Source organism: Aedes albopictus, chromosome 1, assembly GCF_035046485.1.
Source record: "Aedes albopictus strain Foshan chromosome 1, AalbF5, whole genome shotgun sequence".
NCBI lineage: Eukaryota > Metazoa > Arthropoda > Insecta > Diptera > Culicidae > Aedes > Aedes albopictus.
The window spans coordinates 269,382,538-269,408,764 of NC_085136.1; the positions used below are offsets into that span (position 1 = coordinate 269,382,538).

At 36.0% G+C, this 26,227-nt stretch overlaps 1 protein-coding gene across 7 annotated transcripts in view; it reads right to left on the bottom strand.

Moving 5' to 3' along the window:
* LOC109429334 (serine/arginine repetitive matrix protein 1) overlaps window positions 1–26,227 on the bottom strand; it is a 497,632-nt gene that overhangs the window by 38,126 nt on the left and 433,279 nt on the right. For all 7 annotated transcript variants that reach the window (XM_062846750.1, XM_062846749.1, XM_062846752.1 and 4 more), the window contains 5 exons: window positions 21,611–21,674; window positions 20,661–20,832; window positions 10,930–11,045; window positions 9,359–9,738; window positions 9,095–9,298 (listed from right to left, as the gene is read on the bottom strand). In XM_062846750.1, coding sequence (XP_062702734.1) covers window positions 9,095–9,298; window positions 9,359–9,738; window positions 10,930–11,045; window positions 20,661–20,832; window positions 21,611–21,674 — 936 coding nt within the window. The remainder of the gene's footprint in view (window positions 1–9,094; window positions 9,299–9,358; window positions 9,739–10,929; window positions 11,046–20,660; window positions 20,833–21,610; window positions 21,675–26,227) is intronic.

The window sequence follows — 26,227 nt, forward strand, 5'->3', positions numbered from 1 at the left end:
GCCGGAAAAGGGCAATAAAATCATTGTCATGATTTAGTAAGAATCTCTCTAGGAAATACCTATGTGTGTAATAACTTCCACCCGCATCAACAACAACTTCTCGTCAAGCCGACATAAATCCATAGACTCGGAAACTACTGGACCGATTTGCTTGAAAATTTTCATACATGAGTTGAAGATTCTTAGCGTGGTGTGAATACAAATACATTTTTGGACCATCTCTATGGAGCTTAACGCAGAAAGCAAGTAGTACCAGTAGTATCCCAAAAGGAATTGTAGAACAAATTCCAGAAAGATCCCATGGATGAAATCCTGAAAAAAACTAATGAAAATTGCGGAGAAAACATTAGAAGAAATCCAATGAGAACCTATGGAAGAAGCTGCTGAAAAATTTTCTTGAGAAGGTCAGGAAAAATCTGGCGAAAATATTTGGGAAATATCTTGGGAACAACTGTCAGCGAATCTCTAGGGAGATTTCTCAGTAAAATGCAGGGAAAAAAGTTGGTAAAATCGCGGAGGAATTACTGCTGGAAAAAAAACCCAAGAAACCTCAAAAGAATTTCTGATGCAATTCCGAGAAAACTTCTAAAAATAACAATGCAAAATAACTTCCGAAATAGTCTTTGGAAAACACTGAGTGAAATCCCGGTTCTCACTGAGAGAAATCCTGGGGTGGACCCCTTAAGAAATGTTTGGAGCAACTCCTGAATGAATTCCTCTTTAAACATCAGGATAAATGTCAGGGAAACCACTGACAAAATTATGGAACCGAGATGAACCAGCCCTGGGCTGAAAATCTCGTTAATAAAGATAATAATAATAATAAAATTATGGAAAAGTCAGAGAGTAAAATTTTCAAAGAAGAATCTCAGAGGGAACTCTAAGAGTTCAAGAAAAATCAATAAATAATCTTTGTATATAGAAATCTGAAAAACAAACTCCATGAAATGTAACCTTGGATGTACCGTAAAAACTTGTTCGAAAGCAGTCGAAGTTTTAAAAGTTCGAAAAAAATCTTTGATATTGGAACATCATCAAGGGATTCCGTCTGAAATTCTTTCAAGAAAATATTCCAGTGATTCCTTCGTAAACTTTCCTAGTAATTCCTCCAACCATTTGTATAGATTCTAATGTAGTACTTCTTGAATTCTTCCTACAATTGATAAAAAAATTTCAAGGAATTATGTCTCAAAATTTTTCAAAGATTACTTCCAAGGATTATTTCAGAAAATAAAACATATTCTGGCAGAAATTGTAAGAAAATCTTCAGGGTTTCTAGATTTTTTTTCAAGAATTCGTGTAAAAAAACTTCCATGAATTGCTTCCAAAGTTAGGAGAGTCTCAAGGATTCTTTCAGAAAACATTCCAAGGATTCCTTCATGTATGCCTCCAGTGATTCAATTCTAAATATCCCGTTGCTTCCCAAGTTACATTTTGATGACCAATTAGTCTTGTACAGGTTTTGAGAATCGTCATAAAAACTTATAAATTTTATTTTGGTTTTATGATGGTCTCAAGAACCTTATCTAATCGATTTGACTATAAAATGTTACATGGGTCCTATGCGAATTTCTAAATAAAACCTTGCATAATTTTCTTCAAAAAATCTTCTAGGGATTTCTCCTGAAATTTCTCCAAGTATTCCTCTACATAACATTTTTAAATTTCCTCTGACATCTGTCCATGCATACTTTCAGATGTTCCACCGGAGATTCTCCAGAAAATCTTCCACGGATTCCTTTAGAAATTCCTGCAGCAATTCCCTTGCAAAATAAGATATTTTGAACTTTTTTTTTAAGATTTTCTCAAGGATTCCAAGAGAAAGTCGTCCACACATTGTTTAAAAAAAACAATTACCCAATCTTTGCCCAGTGGCCGCACAGACTGAACATTACTTACATGAGACAACGAACAATACAAATAATACCCAGTGGCCGAGTGGAGAGTTTTCCGTTTGATGGAAAGTTTTCTCAAACTGGAGCGGAAATCGAACCTACACTTCGAGGCTAACGAGAAATCTAAACGTCTGATGCCGCTAACCACTCGACCATGGAGCCCACATTGCTTTTAAAAATCCTTTGGAAATTCTTCCAGAAAATCTTCAACAAAATTATCTACTGCTTCATTAAGAAATTATACCAGGGATTCCGTAAAAAATGTTATAAGGGATACCTTTATACATTTATCTGAGGATATCATTAGAAAAATTTTCATAGAATTATTTAGAAAATCCTTTTCTTCGAAAAATCTTTCATGATTTTTTCTCCAGAGATTCCTACAAGTTACTCCAAATATTACTTCAGCAATTCCATCAGAAATTTCTCGTGGGATTTTCTTGGAAAGTCTTCAACGGATTTCTCCAGAATTCCTGGAGTAGTATTTCATGTATACTATTTAAAACTGCTCCATGGATTGAAAAAATCCTCCAGGGATTCGTATAGAACACCTTCCAAGCATTTCTTGAGAAAATACTCCTGAAACAACTTTGTAAAATCTTCCAACGATTATTTTGTATGTCGCTCTAGGGTTTTCCATAAAATGAGATTTCTTCAGGAATTTATGCTGAATTATTCTTAGAATTTATGCAGACATTTCTTCACGAATTACGATAAAAAGTTTTTCATGGATTCTAAAAACTCTTTCAGAAATTCTTCCAAGGATTTTTTGAGAAATTTATGCTCCTAAATTCTCACATGTCTTCGAAATTTAGGTAATCCTCCACGAACTTCACCAGAGATTCCTCAAAAAGTATTGAGGGCCATTTGAAATTTTGCAGGAATGCCTACAAGATTTTTTCTCAGATTTCTACAGATATTCAAGCAGGAACTCCAGCAGAAAGGCTTGCATAACTTCTTCAGATATTACAGCATGAAACCCTCCAGAGTGTTCTTCAGAAATTCATACAGATTCATACGGAAATTTCGCAAGGTCTTTCTCATAAATTCCTTCAGGGATTTTTCCAAGGAAACCACTAGAAGTTTCTCCTTGTATTCGTTCAAAAATTTCTCCAAAAATATTTCCTAACATTTTTTTGTAGTAGTACCTGTAGTAGTACCAGTCGATTTTTTTGGGAATCTTTACAAAGATTAATGCAGGTATTTTTTCCAAAGACTTCTGTAGGGATTCCTTTAGAAACCGTCCAAGAATACATCTAGAAATTCCTATAAAAATTCTTAAGGAATATTATAGATTTTTTTATCAGTTCTCCAGGAATTTATGAAAAAAAAAAAACAAACTTAATGAGAATCAGGGGTAATACAGGGAGTTTCTGAGGAACCTCCCCCAGTTTTTTTTTCTCAAAAAATCCTGGAATGTTTCCAGAGATTTTCTTTGAGAACTGGAGCAGAAATTTCTTCAAAATACCTTGGGGGATTCTTGCTGGAATGTCTCTGAGGACTCCTTCAGAAACATCCTAATAGACTCCATCAATATTATAAGGATTTCATTAATCTTTTAAGGATCTCATTGGGGGCTTAAATTTTCCTTCAAATATATAACCGATGATGCAAAAATATATGCTTGGATGTATACAAATCTTTGTTAAAGTCTGAAAAGTTTTTACACGTACGATAAAGATCTTTGTGATAGTGGAACTTCTTACAGGAATTCATTCTTAAATTCTTCCAAGGTTTATTTTCCGAAATTTGCAAAAAAAATCCGCCAGAAATTCCTTCTAAGCTGTATAGAAGAAATTCCTCCAAGGACTTCTTCAAAAAAAAAATCTGCGAATTCCTGTATGAAATATTTCATGAATCGCTTTCAAAGTTTAGGAAATTCTTCAAGTATTCTTTCAGAAAACCAGAGATTCTTATGAAAAATTTCCCAGGGATACTCTCGAATTTCCTCCAATGATCCCTTTGGGGCTTAAGGAATTCAGAATTCCTTTACAGTTTCAACCAAGGATCCCATTAGAAAATCTTCGAAAGATTGCTTAGAAATTTTCTCCGAAATTTTCTTTAGGAATTCATCCAATGATTCCTTAAGAAAATTCACTAAGGATTCATTAAGAAATTATGCCCGGGATTTCTTAAAATTTATGTAGAGATTCACCCATGCAATTTCTCTAAGGATTCGAATAGAAATTATTCCATAGATTCCTTCAGAAATTAAACTAGGGAATAGTTAAAAAAAAATCTTTCAGAAATCCATTCCAAAATTGTTCTCTTGGCATTCAAACAAAATTCTTCCATTTTTCGTGGGATTTCTTCCGAATGTCTACCATAGATTGCTTAAGAATTTTTGCGGAAATCCTTCCAGAGGTTCATTTAGGTATTCCTTTGGAGAGTAAACGATAAATTACGCTGAAGATTGATATAAAAAAAAAACATTCATAGATTTCCTGAGGTATTCATCCACGATTTTTTTTTTGAAAATATTTAAGATATCCACGAAACTGCTCTATGGATTCCTTGAGATACTCCTCCAGGTATTCTTACAGAAAACCTTCCACAGATTTGTTCAGAAAAAAACACAAGGAGTTCATGAAATCTTCAACGATTCCTTTGTAAGTACTTCCAGCTGTTTTTTCCCTGAAAATCTTTGACAGAGTCTCTATGAAATTCCTCCAGGGATTAAAGCTGAATTATTCTTGTCACTTATTCCGAAATTCTTCACGAATTACAATAGAAGATCTCCATAAAGTCCTTCCATTTTTTTTTACAATTTTTTCAAGAATTTTTGTTTACAATTTATTTTAGTGTTTTTTTAGCGATTATTTTCTTCGTCAATAAGATATTCCTCCACGAAATCCTCCAAAGCTTTCTTCAGGAATTTCTTCGAAGCCATTAGAAATTCTTAAGCGATTCCTAGAGATGTTACATCAAGAATTCACTCAAAAACTCTTGCAGGTTATTACAGCAGGAATTTCTTCATAAATTCTTTCAGAAATTCATATAGATTCGTCGTTTCCTCCAAGGAACCCTCTAGAAGTTTGTCCGTGGATTCTTCTAGATTTTTTTTTCCAAAAAGACTTTCTACAAATGTTAATATGATTGTATTTTTCAAGAGACTTTTGTGGGAATCTTAATAAAGATTGATGCAGGTGTTATTAGATACTTATCCAGGGATTCTTTTAGAAATACGTCTACGAGCTCATCCAGAAAGTTCTTTAAAAACCCTCCAACGAATTTCCAATGGGGTTTTACAGAAATTCTTTAAATCTATTTTTCAAAAACTATTTTTTTAAATAATCGCAGCAGGGGGCTGTCCATAAACCACGTGGTGATGAGGGGGGGGGGGGGGTTCGGCCAATGACCATTTTGTATGGACAAATAAAACATTTTGTATGGACTAATGACCACGCGGGGGGGGGGGGGTGTTGAAAAGTCCCAAAAAAATGACCACGTGGTTTATGGACAGCCCCAGGGGTATTACAAGAAGTTTTTCAAGAAATTATACCAGGATTATTCTCGAAAAAAATTCTTGTACTTTATCAACGGATTCTTTCCCTTTTTAAATGTATTCATGTTCATATATTTTAAATGCTACAGAAATTCTTTCAGGAATTTCTTCAGGGCTTCTACAGGAGTTTTTCTGAAAATTTCACTACTGTTCAGAAAATTTCTCCAGGTGTTTCTCCAAAAGTTCCTCCAGGTATGTTTTTCTCCAGGTAGCCCCTTCTTCGAAAACTTTTTTAGATTTTTCCCGGTGATGTATCAGGAATTTCTCAAAGATTCTCTCAGTAATATCTGCAGCAATTACTTCAGAACCTATTCCTTGACACTTTTCAAGAAATTTATCAAGAAGAAATTATTCTGCGAACGTCTATAGAGAATTCTCGAGTTCTTCCAGGTGTTTTTTGAAAGATGCATTGAAATTTTTTTTTTCAGTAGTTTTCTAAAAAATTCTCCAAGACTTTTTTTTGTCTCTGAATTTCTTTCAAATATTTCTGCATTTCTTAGGTGCATTTTCTGCAGGGATATCTGAAGATATTTTTAAAGAATGACTTTAAAAATCCCTTTACGGATTTCGCAAGGAAACCCTCCAAATATTTCTCAAGCATTTTTTCAACTACTTTCATAGTTACTGAAGAAGTTTCCCATGATTATTTTCTGCGAATTAAACATATAGTTTTTTGGGATACATTCAGACAATCCTCCAGAGATTTCTTACGAAATTCGTTCAGAGGAATTCCCTAATTATACTTCCAGTAATTTGTTGTGCAACTTCTGGACGAACTTCCGAAAAAAAAATACATGAAGGAACATCTAAAACAATTTCAGCAGGATCGCTGAAGGAATTTGTCGAGGAATTCTCGGAGGAACCCTTGGAATAATTTCCGAAGGAAAATTTGTAGGATTTTTGAAGAAATTTGTAGATGCATTGCTTAAAAACTTTCTGTAAGAAATTTTGTAGAAATCGCTTGCTCTTATTCTTGAAAAAATCCCTAAAATTTAGAAGAAATCTCTGAGGATATTTATAATTGCAGGAATTTCAGAAGGAAACCGAGCAGGAATTCCTGAAAAAATACACAAAAAGAATTTGAAGAAATTTTGGAAGAATTCTCCAGTAAAATTCATGTACAAATTTTAGGAAGTATTCTTGAGGAAAATCTAAAGAAATCTCAGAGAGGTTCTTAATGGAATCCCAGGAGGAATTTCTGAAGAACTTCCTGTGGCATCTCTTCGGGAAACCCTGGTGAAGTTCATAGAAAAGCTTACTGAGGACTTTTTAGGTCAACTTTTAGAAAAATCCTTCAACATTGTTTTTGGAGTATTTCTGGAAAAAAAAATCCTAAATACCTGAACAAATGCCTTTTGTAAAGATCCCTAGAAAAAAACTTTCAAGATAATTCTAGAAGAATCACCGTACAAGTTCCGAGGAAATACTTGAACAAATCCCTCAAGAGTACGTGTAGAAACTCTTCGAGCTGATTCCGGATAAATTTCTGAGAAAATACATGAGGGAATATCTGGAGAAAATTCTGAAGAAATCTCTGTATGAACTACTTCAGGAATCTCTGGAGGAATTTTTGCCTGAAAAACTGGAAGAAAAAATTCAAGCATCTCTGAAAGAGTTCCTGCGGGAAGTTTTAACGGAATCCCTAGATCAATACCTGAGTAGATCTCTGCTAGACTTTTTCGATGAAATACCTGTATGAATTTCCGAATGAATCTCAGGAAAACTTACTGGCCGGACTCCTCGAGTAATTTCTGAAGGAACCCTTGAAGCAATTTTGGAAGGAATCCATAGAAAGTTTCTTAGAGATAGTATTGGAAAATATATGGAGATATTGCATAAAGAATTTCTGGAAAATCTTTGGATAAACTTTGTATAGAAACTTCGTAAGAATTCCTAAAGAAATTCTATGAGAAATTTCTGCAACGAATTTTAGCTCTTGGTTTTCTAAAGGAATCCGTAGGTGAATCCTGATAGAATTCTCGAACGGAATTTGGAAAGAATCTATGGAGATCTATCTGAGTTTTCCAGAGGTTTTCTTATAGAAAAATCTGGAAATCCTCTAGAGGAAATTATGAAAGAAATTCTAGAGAAAGTTTGGAATCTATTGAAGATGTTTCAAAAAAATACTCTCAAAAGTAATACGCGGAAGGCTTTCTGAAGGGTGATTTTCTGAAGGCATTTATGGAGCTAGTTTGGAAGACATCCGAGAAGTGTTTTATGAAAGGGTTCGTAAATTAATTACAAAAATAATTTCTAAAAACTTTTGGAAAAAAAAAATTGGAAGGAAACTATGAATTTTCTAAAGGTATCCCTGGAAAAAGTCTTGGAGGAATTCGCAGAGAAATTCCAGAAAGCATTGTAGCACATGAGTGATTAACCAGAATGAAAAAGGTGGGTTTCCTTACACTTTTGGGAAGCACATCATGTGGAAAGAATGTACAAGTAACTTTTTACATATATGAGGGTGCAAATAATTTAATTAAAACATCATATGAGCATTCACTATACAAAAGGATCTCTCACTCTTCCAACATCCGGAGCTCACGATTACTAGATATCAGAGAGAAAGCTTCATATCGAAAAATCAAACTTTCGGTTTTTTTTATGGACAATAGGGTGTAGACTAAAGGATTATTCTAAGAACTCCAACATGAGTTTTTACAAGAATTGTACCTCAAATTACTTGAAAAGTTTCTTTATGGATTCTCTTTGAAAAAAGGAACCAGAGTTTCTTTTAGAAATATCATAGAAGATTCCTAAAGTATTCCAAGGATTTCTTCAAAAAATTTGGTAAAGATTTCGTTTTTTTTTTAATTTTCAGAAAAACCCCCCTCCGCGTGGTTTTTGTTTATACAAAAATTTTAATAGTTTTGTACGGACAGTGGTCTTTGCCCTAATCCAAAGCCATCCCCAATGACCATGTGGTTTATGGACGGCCCCTTATATTGGATGTTGATTGAATACAGTAGATCGTTATTGAACACCACATCAAAGACTCTAACGGAACTGTTTCACCTTACTGGAAATTCAAAACATTAAAGGTGATAGGATGAAAGTTAAAGAAAACAAAACAAACAATGGTGCCGATAATGGAACTCAAAACATGGGGTACATGATCGGTAGGAGGGGGAGGGCAAGTGGGGATACTACAAAACATTAAAAAGTGTTTTCATCTCGGTACAACTCGGACTCATGCTGTGTACATCGGCCTAGAACTGCATGCTTTCTACATTCTGAGAAGGGATTTCGTAGAATTTTTTTTTCTCGGTTTCCGTTCGGTTGGTTAGACAAAGGAAGTGTACTACTCGAGAGTGTGTGATGTTTCCCCCTTTCCTTTTTTGATTCATGTGTGTATTGTGTGTTTGTGTGATATCCGTTTCCTGTCGTGCGGTTTGTTCATCATGAAAAACTAGCTTTTCGACAGTAACTTCGGGAAGAGTTGTTTAAGAATGTACAAATAAACAAAACTAAAACAATCAACGCGCAAAGATGAGTTAAAATAAACAAAACAACTCTCTAAACAGAATAAAAAAAGAGATCCGCTCCGACTACACGAAAAAAATGGACAATCTACCGAGGGTTATAAAGGGGGATAAAGGGGCGCTCTAAGAGTCCAAAAAGGTTAGACTACAAGAATACACTGAGGGAGAGATAGTCTAGAGAGCGAACGAAGACTCGGAAAACCGCTACTTACTCGGTCTGGGTCGGCGCTCTGGCGGTTGCGACGACGGAGCTGTAGCTGTCGTAGGGGTCTTTTTGTTGTGCGCTTTGGCTGCCGAAGCGGCCGTTGAGGCAGTGGCAGTGCTTCCGGAGCGGATCTGACGCTTCGGCGAACCTCCTCCGACGCTGGCAACGCTGTTGTCGGTCGCTACGGCTGGTCCGACCGATTGCGATCGACCTAAAATGTAAACCAATATGAGTCCAAAGCTCTTTTCTGGGTAACTCTGACGTAACTCACCCTTACTGGACATCTTCTTGGGGCTGCTCTTCTGGGGACTTCCCTTCTGGGGGCTGCCATGGCGCGAGAGGCCCGTTTTCTGCGGACTTCCTCGCTGGGGACTGTCCCCCTTGGAACGGGGAATGGCCGGCATTAGCTTTTCCCGGGTGGGTGACGGTAGAAGGGCGCCCTCCTCCACCACATCGGCTCCCGTAGTGCGCTCCAGATGGTGCCGGATGTTATCCTTGCGGCTGCGTGAGAATGCCAGCCCATCGGGAAGGGTTTTTCCTATTTCTACTGGTCGGGCACTTCCGGGGATCTTGCCGCGACCGGGAGCGTACGGCTTCGTTGGAGAGCTCTTTTTGTTGTTTTCCTTTTCCTTTTCCTCCTTGGTGATCGGTCTGGAAGAAGAATGAGTGTTATTCGTCAGACATAAAAATAGGAAAAAGGATGATTGAATTTGAACAGGAGGTTCGGCAGGATAGTCTTGTTTTCATCCTATTTAAAACAAAGGTTTTAAAATTCGTTAGAAATGCGCACATATGATAACAACAACATCAACAACAACGAAACAATGTTTGTCGTAGGTATTCGTTTATTTTAGAATAGAACGAATTGGAAACATTCGAAAACTAAAGAGGTTACGGCTTGAGTTATGGCCCTAGTTGATCCATAACACAAACACACAAATATTTGTATGTGGATGAAAATAGGCACAAAAAATCGCGCGACAGTTTATTACCGTTTTAACAAGATAGAAGATTTGTATTAACCCTCTAATACCCAAATTTTTGATTTTGATCCAAATATCATTTTTCGTCATCTAAAATCGATTTAAACATGTTTTGGAAGATGATTCTTTTTAATTCTCGATTTCGTGAATTTCAGTTTTTGATTTTTCTAATTTTTATTTTTGAACATCCCCACACTTTTATATTTTTCCCGGAAGCCAATTTAGGAAACGGATTTTTTGAGATAAAAACATTTTGAGATTTTATGATTATTGTTGAAATATTATTATTTTAAATTTTTTTCTCAGAAAATTTTATTTTTCGTGTAATTTTAAGGAAAAAAAATTTAGAGTGTATTCAATTTCCTTAAACTATTAAACAAGGATAGAATGATTTGGGAAAAAAATAAAATATGTTAATTGTAGCGATTCAGTACAAAATAAACAATGACTTCTAAAAGGTGACTAAAACATCAATTTTTCAATGATTTTTGAAAAATGTAAATACGCTTTAAAATACACCAAAAACCATTTTGAGATATACAGAACAGTCCTAAATATCAGCCAAAAATATAAAAAAAATGATTTTCCACGAAACAAAAATTATAAAAATGCTCAAACTATACCCCGTCTAAAGGCGGGATTGGGTATTAGAGGTTTAAAAGAATCAGCGGGTTTCACGTCTTATTCTGCCTGAGAAAAGACTATGGCTGTACACGGAAACTACTTTTCCATTTTGTAAGATAGGACACGTTTACTAGAATGCATGCCTCAGTATAAACAAATGGTCAGCACTTTTCATACATTAAAAACGTTAGTTTGAGTAAGTAGCATCCATCTATCGTTCGTATACGTTGCTTACCTTACACTGGACGCCAACGATAGGGCACTCAGCGAGCTTCGCCTGGACACCTGGTCCCAGAGTTCTTGCTGTTTGTTGAACAGGTCCGGGTTGATTTCTCCACCCCATCCTCGGTTCTGGAATGAGAAAACGGCACAGATGGTTTATTACAGTATGATGTAGAATGAAGAACAGTTGATACACTGCTTACAATAATGGTAAGACCACTTAGATTTTTCAGATGTAGAGAATGCATTTTTTAAATAAAATTCAAAATGCACATAAAATAATTGAGTGATATTTTATACACCTCTATTTACGAGATTTTCAGCGTTTGAATTAAGTTAAAACACGCTTCTACTTCTGCAGCTTAAAATAATACCATTGAACAGGTGACATAAACTACTAGGCATCTCCAAGTATTTATCAAAAATATTGGAAAACCAAAACAAACAAAATCATAAAAATAAACCTTTCTCGCAAACAAAAAATACCGCAAATTGTTTATGGCACGTTCTGGATTGAAGACACCAAATTGAGAAATGAAAATTGTGAAAAAAATCGCGTTTTGGTGGGATTCGAACCCACGACTCCATATTTGCTAGACCGCTGGTTTAACCAACTAAGCTACAGAACAGGTAATGATTCTGCGGAATAGAAAGCCAAACTTACTCCGAAGCCACACCGTGAATACTTCTTTTTCACAAACCCATCTCTCTTTCGGCTTAGACGCCAATCCACAATACTTGTGACTTACAAGTATTTCCTATATATTTCAGACGTATTAGCAAATTTGGTAAAATGCCAGTAAAGGGCAATATGTACTACTGGTTTCTGGAAACTGAAAATAAAACATGAATTTATCTACCAGGCTCGCAGGAGGATTACTTTTGGGCATGATAGCACATTACCAAATTTTCTTCGATATCAATAATCAACATATATGTATCTTATTTATAAAGCATTGAGAGTGTTAAAAGCAATTGAACAATAGTTGCTGGATACTACAGTGAATACCAAGATTCATACATACATACATACATACGTACATTCACTAAACCAGCGGTTTTCGGATCATACACCGCGGTGCACTTGGGGTATCTAACTTTCGCATATACATTAACTGATGTTTGTTAAACAAACATTAAACGAATAAATCAAACACGACAACATGGCAATTCTACGATAATACTTTTGAAACATAGGGTGACAATAGGTATTATCGGCAGGTTTGTTCTCTTCGTCATAGGGGGTTTTTGTCAGCCAAATTGCCTGAAACTTGGACATATTATTCAGCTTAGTTGGGAAGGATTTGAGACCAACTCTGAGTTCAATAGGTTTCAAAAAAAAAAACCCCAAAGACGAAGAGAACAAAACGGTCGAGAATAGGTAATTTCCCCTATTCCAAATGGATGCGAGAAAAAAATCTCTAGCAGCATTCATCTTACAAAAATCTCGTCAAAAATATCCACTGGGAATTCATCTAGAAACTCCGCTAGCCATCCCTCTAAGAATTTCACCAAGAATTACTTCGGGAATTCTACCAAGAATTGCTCCAAGGATTCCACCAGGTATTCGACATAAATTCTTCCAGTTTTTTATCCAAGAATTTCACCAGAAATCTCTGTAGGATTAGCAATAGGAATTTCTATAGAAATTCTCGATAATACTACCAAAAATTTAGAAATTCTGGATGAATTTTACCAAAAATTCGTCCAGGTTTTTCTTTTGTCTTCCCTCCAGGAATTCAGTCAGGAGTTTCTTCATGAATTCCACCAGAATATTCACCTTGAATTTCATCAGATATATAAGAGATGAACCAGCCATGGGTTGCAAATCTCTATAATAAGGTAATAATAATAATCAGAAATATTTTGGAGGATTCCACCTAAAAATTATTTCAAGAATTGCACTAGGAATTCATCTATGAATTTCACCAGAAATTCCTGCATTAAATCCACCACAACTTTTTTTTAAGATTTCCAACAGGAATTCTGAAAGGAATTTCTCCATATTTCTACTAAAAATTTCTCCAATAATTCGATGAGGTATAATAATTAAAAATTCTTCAAGAATTTTATCAGGAATGCATTGTGAATTCCACTTGGAATTCAACAAGGAATCCCTGAACTCCTACATATATTTTTCAACGATTTCCGCTATGAATTTCTCCAGAAATTCATCCAGAAATTTTACCAGGTACTTCTTCAGGAACACCTCCAGAAATTTTCCCCCAGAATATCCAAGCGGAGTTCCTCTGAGATTTTCACCAGAAATTTCTCAATGAAATACGCATCGAGAGCCACCGTAATATGAGGATTTCCTCAAACAATTTCACCAATAATATCTCTAATTCTCCAGGTATGTATCCCTTCAGGTATTCTAGTTTAAATTCTTCAGAATTTCTACCAGGACCCCACCAAAAATTCTTCCAGGTACTACGTTTTTTTTACCTAGAAATTTTACCCGAATACCCTAGTATTTCGCCAAGAATTCCTCCAGGAACTGCACCAGGGTTACTTTCTATTATTCCTACAGAAATTCAACCAAGGGCTCTTCCAAAACCTCTACCAGTTCCAGAAATACTGCAGAAATTTCTCGATAGTTTTCCTGGAGACATGCCTAGAGGAATTTCCAGAGGAATTCATGAAGGAACTCCTGAAAGAATATCTTGCAGTATTTCTTAAAGATTTCCTGGCAGAATACCATCAGGAAATCACGGCAGAATTTCTTGAGGGATTCTTAGTGGAAGTCCTAGGAGGATTCCAAGTAAAATTCATGAAGTAATCCTTGTTGAAATTTCAGGAGAAAAAAAAACAGATGGAGTGGTAGAATTCCAGAAGCAATTCGTAAAGGTATTTTTGGTGAAATTTCTGCAGGATTCCTGAAGAAATTTCTGACGCAATTCCTGGTAGAACTTCTGGAAGAAATCATGCGGTTACTCCTGAAGAAATTCTAGAAGAAACTTTTGCAAGCATTGGTGGAAGATTTCTTGGAGGAACTCCCGAAGGTTTATTTGTTGGAATTTCTGAAGAAATATCCCAGAAAATGTTTTGCAAAGATTTTCTGGCAGAATATTTGGTGGAATTCCTGGAGGGAATCGTAGAGGGATTCTTGGAGGAAGAATTCCCCTAGAAAAACTGATGGAATGTCTTAACGGTCTCTTGATGAAGCAATTTCTGGAAATTGCTCCATAAAATCTTGGTACAATTCCTGGATAAATTTCTGACCGAATTTTTATGGAGTTCCTTGATGATATCCTGGAAAGATTGCTGGAATGCTAGAGGGATTCCCAGGGGAATTCTTGTTGGAATTTCTATGGAATAAAATCTGGTGGAAATCGTAGTAGAATTCCAGATGGAATTCCGTGAAGACTTCCTGATGGAAATACTGGTGGAATTTCTGGAGGAATCTATGTTGATATTCCTGGAGAAATATTTTAGGTAATTTTTAGAGAAACTTCTGCTCAAAGTCATGCAGGCATTTCGGATTAAATTCCTTCAAGAATTTCAGGTGGAATCCCAGATGGTAATCCAGAAGGAATTCCTAGAAAAGTTTCTGTAGGAATTCCCAAAAGAATTCCTTTAAAACATTGTTGCTGTACAAAGGTTGAATAAGCTTAATTTTAAAAAGATTGGCTGAATTAGCAATTATTCAGCTATCATTGTTAATGGGGAACTGGAGGAATTCCTGGAAAAAAAATCCTGCAGGAATTCTTGGTGGAATTTCTAGACAAGTACGATTCCTGAGGGATTTCTTGTTGGAATTCCTGAAGAATAGCCTGATGGGTTTCCTTGTAGAATTTCTTGAAAAGTTTCTAGTAGTTATCGTGGAGGAATTTCCGATAGAGCTACCCAGCCAACATGAAATCGTATCTGATGTAGAAGAGGATGCTAAAATGGAGGCCATATGCGTACATGCTTCTATTTAACTACGTGTTGTGTGTATCGCCTCCACTGTAACTTACTTTTCAACGGCGTATGCGATCGTGTGTTAATTTATGAAAGTACCCCTGATTTTTTTTTAAAAGCAAAACCTCTGCTAGAATAACTGGATGAATTATGTGAGTAATTCCTGAAAGATTCTCAAGTAGATTCCGAGCTGGAGTTCTTTGAGGAATTCCCGAAAAAAGCACTAGAGAAATTCCTTATGTAAATGCTGGTGTAAATTCCTGGAGAAGCTACTGGTAAAATTTCTGGAGGAAACCCCTTGTGAAATTCCTGGAGGAAGTCTTGAAGTTATTCCTAAAGGAATTCTTAGTGAAACTTCTGTATATCAGCTAAAATTCCTGGCGAAATTTCAGAAGAATTCTTTTAAGGAATGTTTGGTTGAAGTCCTGGAGGTATTGTGATAGTGGTCCTAGTAGAATTCAATAGAGAATTTCTAGTGGAGGGTTTCCTGGAAGAATTCTTTCGAGGAGTTAATGCAATTATCACTAGAGGTATTCCTGCAGAAATCCTCGGATAAATTTCTAGGGGAATCATCCAAGAAAATATCGAAAAATGTTTTGCACAAATAAATGAATGAATATCTTAGGCATTGGTTTGGAGCAATCCTTGGGAAAAATCCTGAAGTATGCCCAGGAGAGGCCCTTGAAAAATGAATGAAAAAAATCTGAGGAAAAATAAACCTGGACAAACCCTTGGGAGAATCTCTAAAGTATTTTTCTCAGGAATTCCTGGAGGAGTTCCTCGATGAGTCTTGGGAGAAATTTTTGAATAAGTTCTTGAAAGATTGTTTGTAAGAACTCTCAGAGAAATCTTCGAGGAATTCTTGGAAATACCCTTGGAAGAATGAACTGTTCGAGAAATTCATAAAGTATTAATTAAATATATTTTTGGAGAATCTATCCGAGGAATTCCTCCTGGAACAATCTTTGGAGGAATCTATGGAGAAATTCCGAGAGGAATCGTTGAAGGAGCCGACTAGGGCTTCCTTCATGGATAGTCACCTGGATTGATTCGTATCTGTCCTCCAGAAAGGCCTTTGTCAAGATCCGCAATACCAGATCCGACGTTTTTGATATCCCTTCGGGTGTACCACAAGGAAGCCTCTTAGGGCCTCTAATTTTCATTCTATTTATAAATGACGTGTGTGACCATTTGTGTTCCTGCAAGCTGTTGTATGCTGATGACCTAAAAATTTATCGCATAGTCAAATCAGTGCTGGATTGCTGTGCTCTTCAGTCTGATATTGACAGATTGACATCGTGGTGTCGAATGAATGGAATGCAGACAAATCCATCAAAATGCAAAGTCATCACCTACACCCGAAAGCATGAACCGATACGGTTTGAGTACTCGATGGACTCTGCGATGCTGCAGAGAGTTTACTCCATTAAGGACCTTGGAATAACTCTAGATAGCAAACTGAAGTTTAATGAGCACATTTCCAAGACGATTGCGAAGGCCAATTCAATGCTTGGCTTCTTGCGCCGTAATACCGCTGATTTCGATGACATCTACGCCCTAAAAGCATTGTATTGTTCGCTGGTTCGCAGCGGCCTTGAATATGGAGTTCAAATCTGGGCCCCGTATCGCGGTGTTCACGAACTACGAATCGAAAATGTTCAGAAACGGTTCGTCCGATTTGCATTACGCCGACTGCCCTGGATTGATGCCCGAAACCTACCACCGTATGAACACAGGTGCGCTCTAATTGGACTGCAGACTCTAACGGAACGACAAACTTTCCTGCGGAGAATGTTTATTTTTGACATGCTGACCAACCGCATCGACTGTAGCTGCTTGCTCCAAAGAATCAGTTTCCGTGCACCCAGCCGACAACTCCGCGTTGCTAGCCTTTTATGGATTCCCGGACATAGAACTGATTATGGACGTAATAACCCTCTGGACAGGTCTTGTGAATTATTTAATGCTGTTTATGACGAATTTGATTTTAATATTAGTAGAATAGAGTTTAAAAATAGGATTAAGTATCGGTCTGTGTAGTTTTTCTAACTAAAGACGGCAAATAAATAAATAAATAAATGAAAAAAATGGAGGAATGCCTGAAAGAGTCCTTGCCGAGAGATAGTTAGGAGGAGTTCTTGACGAATTTCTGTTAGAAACCTTTAGATGATCCTCAAAGAATTTTTTTTTTGTTTGTATTAACGTGTATTTTAACTTAAATGCTAGGGTAATTCGCCAATTGTTGAACGGTTAGTACTGGCATTTTGGTTTTCGTTCGTTTTTCCGTGCATAATTCCACTTTAGTTGAAAAATATCCAGTGAACGTCTAGATCTACTCATCCCTTATACTGCCCATTGAATTTGTATTCCCTTAAATTCCATTTTCTAAGAGAAAATATAACATTTGTATGGGAAGTCTGTAACCCAAATGTTGAACGCTTCCTTAAGCTAGCTCATCCTAATGTTGGACGGTTCTCGCCAATTGTTGAACGGTTGAAGCTTGTTCGTAATTGATGACGTATAACCCGACATCAACCTATCATTCACCTGTTTTTATTTTGGCCACCAAACCCAACATAGACCCAACAGTTATCCGATGTGAGTCCAACAGTGGTCCAACATTTGATAAAATTTGACCCGACTTTGACCCGACATCCGATATTTTTTCACTCTGGCGGATTTTTTTCCGGGGTTTTCGTGTTTTTGTTAGGTAAAGTGAAAAAAAAATTCTAGCAGTCATGCTAACATCGTAGGTTATGCCAGTGTTCAACAATTGGATCATGGTTGCATAATGATAGTGTGATAAGAAAAATATTTTTTTCAAATTAAATTACAATGAAAATGTGATTTTAAACAATGTTAAACTGTTAAGGACATCCTTCCAGTTCTTTTAACTATGGTGTGCCTTTGATATTTGTGATTGATTTGCCCGCAAAGCTTTTTTCGTAACAGCAATTTCTTAACATTAATCTTAAGAATTGTGTAGTTTTCGTGTCATCAGCGGTACTAAATTTACAGTCAATTTTTTTGACATAAAATATGTATAATTTTGTATATTATTTAGAGCAATATCGTGACCCACATGTATATGCATCCACATCATACGTTTACGTTGGATGAAAATTACTTAAGTAAGATTTATAATAAAATATTCAGAAACTGTTCAACATTTGGGTAGTGTTCAACAATTAGCGAATCACCCTAATTCTACACTTATGCTCAAAGAAACTTGTGGAGTCATTTTTGGAGAATTTCATGCAGGAATCGTTTCATAAATTGCTGCAATTTTCCATAGAGGAATTCTAATAGACCAATAGAGTAAGGTCGGGCACAAATTTCCCAAATGGAGGAGAAAGTGCCTCTGGAGCCGACCTACTGATACCTGAAGGTCGGGCTAAAGTTCGAGTTGAGCATGAGTTTTTTGTTTTAGTTTTTGAGCTCAATCCAAATACTTGTGTGGTTAGAATCGCATTTGAAAGACTTTTATTTCACTTCAAAAACTATGAATATTGATCAATATTTCAAAAAATATGACAAAATGTTGGTTTTTGATCAAAAAATATAATACAAAATGGTCCTTCCAACGCATGGATTGGAATTTTAATGAAACTGAATTCGTAGCTAGGCGTAGCTAGGCGTAGCTAGGCGTAACGTCGGAATGGTCCCTGTGGCCGGAGATAAATAGCTGTTTTGCGGTACACTGTGTGTTTTCCATTATGATTCGTTTCGTTTTCTGAACATACTATTACTTTATTTGCACAATTTCAAGAGTCATGTGTTTTTTTTGCCTTAAAATATATTTTCCTTCTTGTATTTTTTTCTTTTTAAAATAATGCTCCAAGTAAAACAGAGCCTGCATCTCAACTTGAGAAATTCCAAAACGATTTGCTGGTCCTTGGAGAAATCTCTAAATAACTCACGGTAGGAAATTCAGAGAAATTCCTAGAGTGATACTACCCAGACAACCAGTAATCGTATAAGGTGTTGCATAAGATGATAATGCGGTGGCCGTGCCTCCATTTAGGCGCATGTAAAATGAACGCATATCGCCTCCACTTTATCATCTTATGCAACATCTTAACGACCACTGGTTGACTGGGTAGTCCTCCAGCAATTATAACTAGAATTCCCCAATCAATTACAGCTGAGATTTCTGCAAAGATTCTTCCAGATTTTTTTTTGTAGAATTTACCCAGTAGCTCCAGGTAGAAATCCATTTGCTAATTATTCAGGAATTGCTGCTACATGAATGCTACTGGCATTCAGTCACGAATTTCTAGAGGAATGCACCAGGCATACTTGTTGAGAATCCTCAGGCAATTTCTTTAGGAAGTCTTTCAGGAATATTTGGATGAGAAATTACTGAAGAAATCTCAGTTCAAGAAATTTTAGCAAGAATTCCAGAAGAAATCCTAGTAGAAAAATGTGAAGGTGGGTACCTTCAGCAGGAATTTTTACTGGCACTCCAAGCAAAATTCATAGATAGAAAAATCTAAAAATATTACGATAGAAATTTCTACAGCAAACCTTGGAGGATGGAGAAACCTTTGGAGAAATCTCAGCAAAAATTTCCTATCTGGCACTTGTGGAGGAATTCCATAGAGATTTTGCCAAAGAATACTCCATGGATTCTTCCAAGAGTTTGTCTTGACTTTTTACCGTGGATTTATCTAAGAGTTCCTTCCAGTTCCTGTGCACAATGGGATTTTTGCAACAAATCTATAGGAATTTTTCGAAAGATTTTTAAACAAATTCCTCATGTGAATTCCCTAAGCATGCCTGCTGGGTTTTCTCTAAAAATTCTTTATGTGGTTCCACTAAAGATTTTTTCAATGAATCCCCTAGGAATCCAAAAATTCCTCTGAAATTACTTCTAGCAAATCTTGCTAGGATTCCTTCCTAATGTACAGCTCTTTTGTCGACTAGGGCACTGCGTGAGCAATTCCAATTGGTAGCTGCACTTTACACTTCATACAGCGCCTAAATTGATTCTATTCTAATTCTACACAGAGAAAAATTTCTACTCAGTGGCTGAGTTGGTCTAACTCAGAAATCGAAAAATTCTTTGTATTCTTACTCAGTCTCAGTTAAAACTTTGGCAATGGGTTGTCCCACTTTTAACGGAAACTTTCGATTTCTGAGTTAGACCAACTCAGCCACTGAGTAGATTTTTTTCTCTGTGTACTATATTAAACTGGTTGCCGTTGCGCTGCTGTCACTTTTCTACCCTGTCCATGGTATGATGTGCACGAGGATGTCGATATGTGGCGCTTGTTCCTTTTCCAGTCCGATTGGGGGTCAATTATGAGTTGCCGTTAGTCGGTATCCAAGTTTCCATGTCCGTTAGAGCATATGCTCAGAAGATGGTCAAGTGTCAGCCGGTCTCGGGGGGAAGAGCAACTGACGAAAAATTGGAAGTGCCGGGGCTGGGATCGAACCCATGACCATCCACTTATAAAGTAAACGTACAGCCACTACGTCACGGGCCCTGGCCAACGAGTGACTTTTTTTCAGGGATTCTTTCAGAATTCCTCTATGGATCTTCCTAGGAATTTCTCTTCGTGTTTCAACAAGAAATTATCTGCGACTCCTTTGAAAATTTCTGAAGATTCTGGTATTCTTCAATCAATTCCTGCTTCCTCTAGGAACTCCTGGAAAACTCGTAAGAGCAATAACTGCAGAAATATCACATGGAAATGCTTTCAGAAAGAAATCCTATCAAGGAAATATTAAAATAAGAATACTTGGAATTACAATTTTTGTATGGGTCAGATCATTTTACATCAAAAGACCATATAAAAAACAAATCGAAGCTACTCCGCCATGCAAAAATCAACTTACCCTGTACTCGCCGGCCTTCTTCCGCAGCTCCAGCACTTCCTTGTACCAGGCGCTATCCATGGCGGCACTGTTCCTCAGGGCCGCTCCACCGTCCTGCTCCGGCTCGAATCCATATCGTTCCTTTTCCGACTTGAAAGCCTTCAGTTTGTGCTCGACCAGCGGCCCGTCACGTCTAGGTAGATGATGTGCGGGGAAAAAAAATACAGCGCATTAAAATTATGAGCCAGACCCTTAGCCGGACTACACCGTGCCATAAACGTCGTTACAGCAGAAATGGAACCATATTTTGGCGAATTAGGAAGCAATATTGCAGAGAGGTTTTTCCAACGGTAGCATGAGTAGTGCGCCTATAGCAATTGTATGAACATTTTTGCATAGTTCTTATGTTTTGAATTTTGTTTTCAAATTTGCAAGGACTATAATTAGTGTATGGGAGCGATTTGTCAAGCAGTTACCCAGCTGTCAAAAGGTGATTTAAAAAAATCTCTATGAAATTAAATTCTGGTATCAGAATGAAGTTTTGAAAATCTAAAGAAAATAATAGTGGCTTAGGAAAAAGGGCTCTTTTATGTAAAATAAAAAAAAAACAAGCCTATTATCAAAAAAAAAAAAAAAATAAATAAATAAAAATAAAAAAATGGCAAATTCCTACCAAGTAATTTTTGGTCAATCTTTTATTTTTTCGACCTTGAGTTCTTTGACTTTTTGTTCTTTTGGCATTTTGTCCGTAAATCTATTTTGCTATTATATTCAATATCAGCGTTTACCTTTTTTTTATTTTTTTTTGTTTTTTTTTTTTTGTTAAAATTGTATTATTAAACGAATAACCACTCAATCCATCAATACAGCCGGAAAAACCTTCTGCCTTGTCCAGCTCGGAATTCATACCGGCTTCTGCCGGTTACACAGGGACGTAAAAGCTACCGGGCGATACACTGAACGATAATTACTTTTCATGCTGCGGCTTTTCTCCGTCGACGTCGTTCACCAGGGGTTCCAGTTCGTAAGCGTTCGCTGCATGTTCAGTTTGTGGAAAGTTCAGGCAGGAAGAAACAGAAGAAAAAAAAATGAAAAGTGAAATTCTCACTTGGAAAGCATCACCATGAGGAGGAACCTAGCCAAAAAGAGTAGCAAAAGTCATTAAATCATACAATTTCTATTATATGACACTGAGAAAAAGAGGAAGAGAGATATGTACGAATACTGAAAGAGAGCAACATGTAACGTAATATGGGCAGCTTTTCAAACCACCTTTGAAGATTTACTAGCCATGGCACTAATCTCGATGGCATGTTCTAGGGAGCTTTTTTTTTTTCTCTTCATTCGTGGTTCGTTACATTTTGAAAGCGGGTTAAAAGTGGTACCTCGCAAGAGCAGAGAGGGGGCAGAGATTGGTCGCTTGCATGTTTCTAGCAGATTTTAAATACTGGGTTATCATTTGGATTCGTGGTTGTTATGTATGGTCTCTTGTCGTTTTTTTTTTTTTTGTACAAGATATGCAGTTGCTCTATATTACGGCCGAAGGACACTACTTTTATTATTGGGGTTGATTTTAATTATGTCAATCAGTACTACATACGATCTGTACTCACTTGATTTGGTAGTAATTTTGGTAGTATGGCAGGTATGACAATGTTAAGATATCTTCTTCTTCGTGGCATAACGTTCCAACGGGGTTGGAAAGGACATTCTTGCAGAAATTACTTTTATAGGTTCGGCAAGAATTCTTTTTAAAATTTCAAGAGAACTCTCCGGAATTATCTCCAGGTGCACCGCCAGAAATTCCTTTGTGGATTCCAAGAATTCATCGAAAAATTCCTCTTAGTATCCCTTCGGAACGCATCCTTGTCCATGGATTTCTTCGAAAATTTCTCCAGGGATTTCTTCAGAGATTCTTTCAGAAATTCCCCCTGGGGATTCTTCTGAAGTTTCTCAAGGAATTTCTCAAAACTAGTCCAGAAGTCTTCTTGGAATTGCTTAAAAGATTGTATAGGAAATTTCTTCAAAGTTTTCAGCATTAGTTCATGCTTGTATTGCTTCATGTATTCCTTCAAACGTTTCTTCAAGAGATGCTATTTCAGAATTTTTTTTTCACAAATATTCGAAATTTTCAGAAATTTCTCTAAGGTTTTCCTTTATAAATCCAGCATATTTTTAGAAACTTTTCGGAAATTATAGCTTGAATCCAGATATTTTCGAGCGTTTATTTGTAAACTCCTATAGAAATTCCCAAGAGACTCTTCTGGAAGCTCCTCTAGGGGTTTCTCCAATTTTTTCTTCAAGTATTAAAATATTCATTACTTTGGATTGATTCAGACCTTCCTTCAGGGATTTTTTTTAATTTTATCAATGTTCTCTCAGTATTCATTAGTATTTTTCAAGTTTTGTTTTTTATTTTCAAGCAATTTTCTGTAAAAACAGGGAATTTTCAGTTTTCCAGGTATTTTTTCAAAGATTTCTTCATTTTATTTTTTATTTTTCTTTGGTGGTTCTTGAAAGAGTTCCCCCAGGAAATCCCTTCAGAAATTGTATAAGATTTTTTTCGGAGAATTCCTCCAGAGGTAATACCAGAAATTCTTTTAAGAAAATTCTCCAGGGATCCCTCAGGAATTTATTGAGGTTCCTTCAAAACTTCCTTTACGGATTTTCCGGGAACCCTTCCAGACATCGCTTGCAGAGTTCCTCTAGAAGTCTCTCAAGATTTTTTTTTCAGAGAAGTTAGCAGGTATCTCAAGGTGTTTCTTCAGGTATTTTCCAAGGCATTCAAGTAGGAATTGATCAACAGATAACTTCGAGGTATCTTCAACAGTTTTGAGAAGTTTTCTTTAAACAATCTTCAGGATTTTTATAGAATTTCTTTTCTTTCTTCCTTATAGAGTTGTTCAGTAATTTTTGTGATGTTTCTGGAAGAACTTCTGAAAAATCCCAGCAGGAATGTCTGAACAAATTCTGCAGGGATCTTCAAAGACATCCCAGTAGAATTATTAGTGGAAATGAAAGAGCAAATTCTGTAGGAATTCCTGATTCCTTCTCAATGATTTTTTTTTGAGAAAATCCATGGGAAAAATTTTCTAATCAATACCTGCCTAAAGAATTTGTATTTTTTAAAACATTTTTGGAAAAAATCAATGCAAGAATTCTAGGAGCAACCCTTTGTTAAATTTCCTAAAAAAATCTAGAGTTTTAGGAAACACGTTTGACTGAATCTCTGGAAGGATTTTCTTGAAGGAATCTTTGAGGAATTTCTTTTGAACCAGCTAGAGAAAAACCTGAAGAAACTTCATATTGAGAGATTTACGTGAAAATTTCTGGAGAAAACCTGAAAAAAATCTTGGAAGATTTCCTTGAAGTACTGCTGCAGAAATCTATGGACGAATTTCTGAAAAATATATCCTAGAGCAATGCCTGGAGAAACGCATTAACAACTGTCTGCAAAGATCACTAAAAAACTCACAACAACATAAAATTGATTATAACTTGTTGATGGCGATGTATTTCGTAGAAAACATTTGTAAGGTTTGATAAATTGAACAATTGCATTGCTTTGCAAACCATGTAACTATCTTAGATGTTGAGACATTTATTCATTTATTAAATACATTCAAACTTGTGACATAACTTCCAACGGAGATCTTAACAGATTTTTTTAAGAAATCATTTGAGTTTTCCTTTAGGAATTCGTCTGAGTTTTCTCCTAGTAATCTTATAAAGATATCAAAAAATCATAGAAATTTCAGCGAAGAATTTCTACGAAGTACTGTCGGAAATTTCTATCAGAACTTCTTCAAAAATTGTTTCAAGAATTACTCCAAGAGTGTTCCACAGATTCACTCGAGGCATAGTTCAAGAATTTCTACTGAAATTATCCACGTTTTTTTTGACAATTGCCCCAGAAACTCCGAGGATTCTTCCAGAATAACATTTTAATTTTTTTTCCTGAAATTGCTATGATCACATCTTTATCAATTTTTCTAAGTTCTGGTCAAGGAATGGCTCAGAAAAAGTCTCCAGGAATTTATCCAAAGAGTTACTCCTAGGATTTATTCAGTAATTTCGTAATTTCTCATATCTAATAAAATTCTTATAGAAACCTCACTCATCACAAATGAGGGGGTCAGAAGCAGAGGGGTGTAAGTGACCAAAACCTGATTTTGAGATAATGGACGTAAACTTTGTCATCTTATAAAAAAATCAACAACAATCTAAAAAGTTCGGAATCGCCTCGAATATGCTACTATCGAGTGACTCCACCATTGGAGATGCACAGAAACATTATATACGTTGTTTTTCTTCGAATATGAAAATTGTTTTTTTTATTAATGGCACTTACACCCCTTTACCACTAAACTACTGACTTACACCCCTTTGCCGCCAAACAAATCCTCAGTAAGGTTGCACCTCTATATGTAGACTCAAATGTTACTATGCAAAAAGTGTCCCAAAATTGAAAATATAATATTGTTGTAAGTTAACGATACTAACAAGCAAGATGACTTCAAAGCAATATTATTTGTTCCTTACTGAAAATACAGGTAAAAAAAATGGTTAAATCAAAAAAGCTTATGAAGTCTACTTTGATATTGAAGGTCTAACTCGATGTAACCCTGATATGACAAAAAGGCCACCTAGTTCGACCAAATTTATTTTTTGTTTGTTTGTAATGTAAACTAAAAAATACATTTCAAACTGAATTAATAAAAATATGTAAAACTAAGGAAAATGTGTACTACTAACACATGTTTTATTTTTTATGGACAAGACTGCCTGAGTATCAAGCTGTCCGCCACAATGGCCGTCTTTCATTCTTCTCGATTTTCTTGAGCAGTAATCAGGGAATCTATCGAACAAGTTGATTAGAAATTGTTTCTTGCTGCTTGATTACTTAGTGAACACTGAGTAGCATTTTCAGACTTAAGCCAACCCTGGTATCTATAAACTTGTGCTTGAGAAAATACTTTTTTTTTAAAGTGACCACTGGTGATCCTCACCTTAAGCCAAGAAATGTGTCAATTTTTAAAACTGTTTTTACTTATTCGTTTATTTGGAAGGCTCGTTATTTCATTTGAAAATAATCATGTCAGATATAACGAATGACACAAAAGTTTACCAGACAGTGTACAGGACGAGTCCTGCAGATGGTCCAATAGCCGGAACAAAATGTGGGCGATAATAAATAATTAATCAACGTAATTTGTTAGACTGCCAACCAATTTTTTCCAAGAAATCTTCTTTGAAAACTTCAACGCATTTGGCGATTTTACGTGCACCTATTCATCATACCAAAAATTAAACTGAACGTTAAGACTTGAACCAGATCTGACGTAATCAAGCACTTTCATTGAGGTATACTGCGTACATGAATCCATAGTGCACATCCTGTGTAATATTTTTGTATGTATGCATTCGTATGTTTTCAGAATAACAGGAGCCATTTCTCCTGTTTTTATTACTTTGATGTTTGATTACCATTGACAAAAAAAATATATGTAGAAAAACTAAATAACACAATACTTGTGTGAATTACATCAATCTAAATACTTACGAAAATTATGAAGTATTGTAATTTT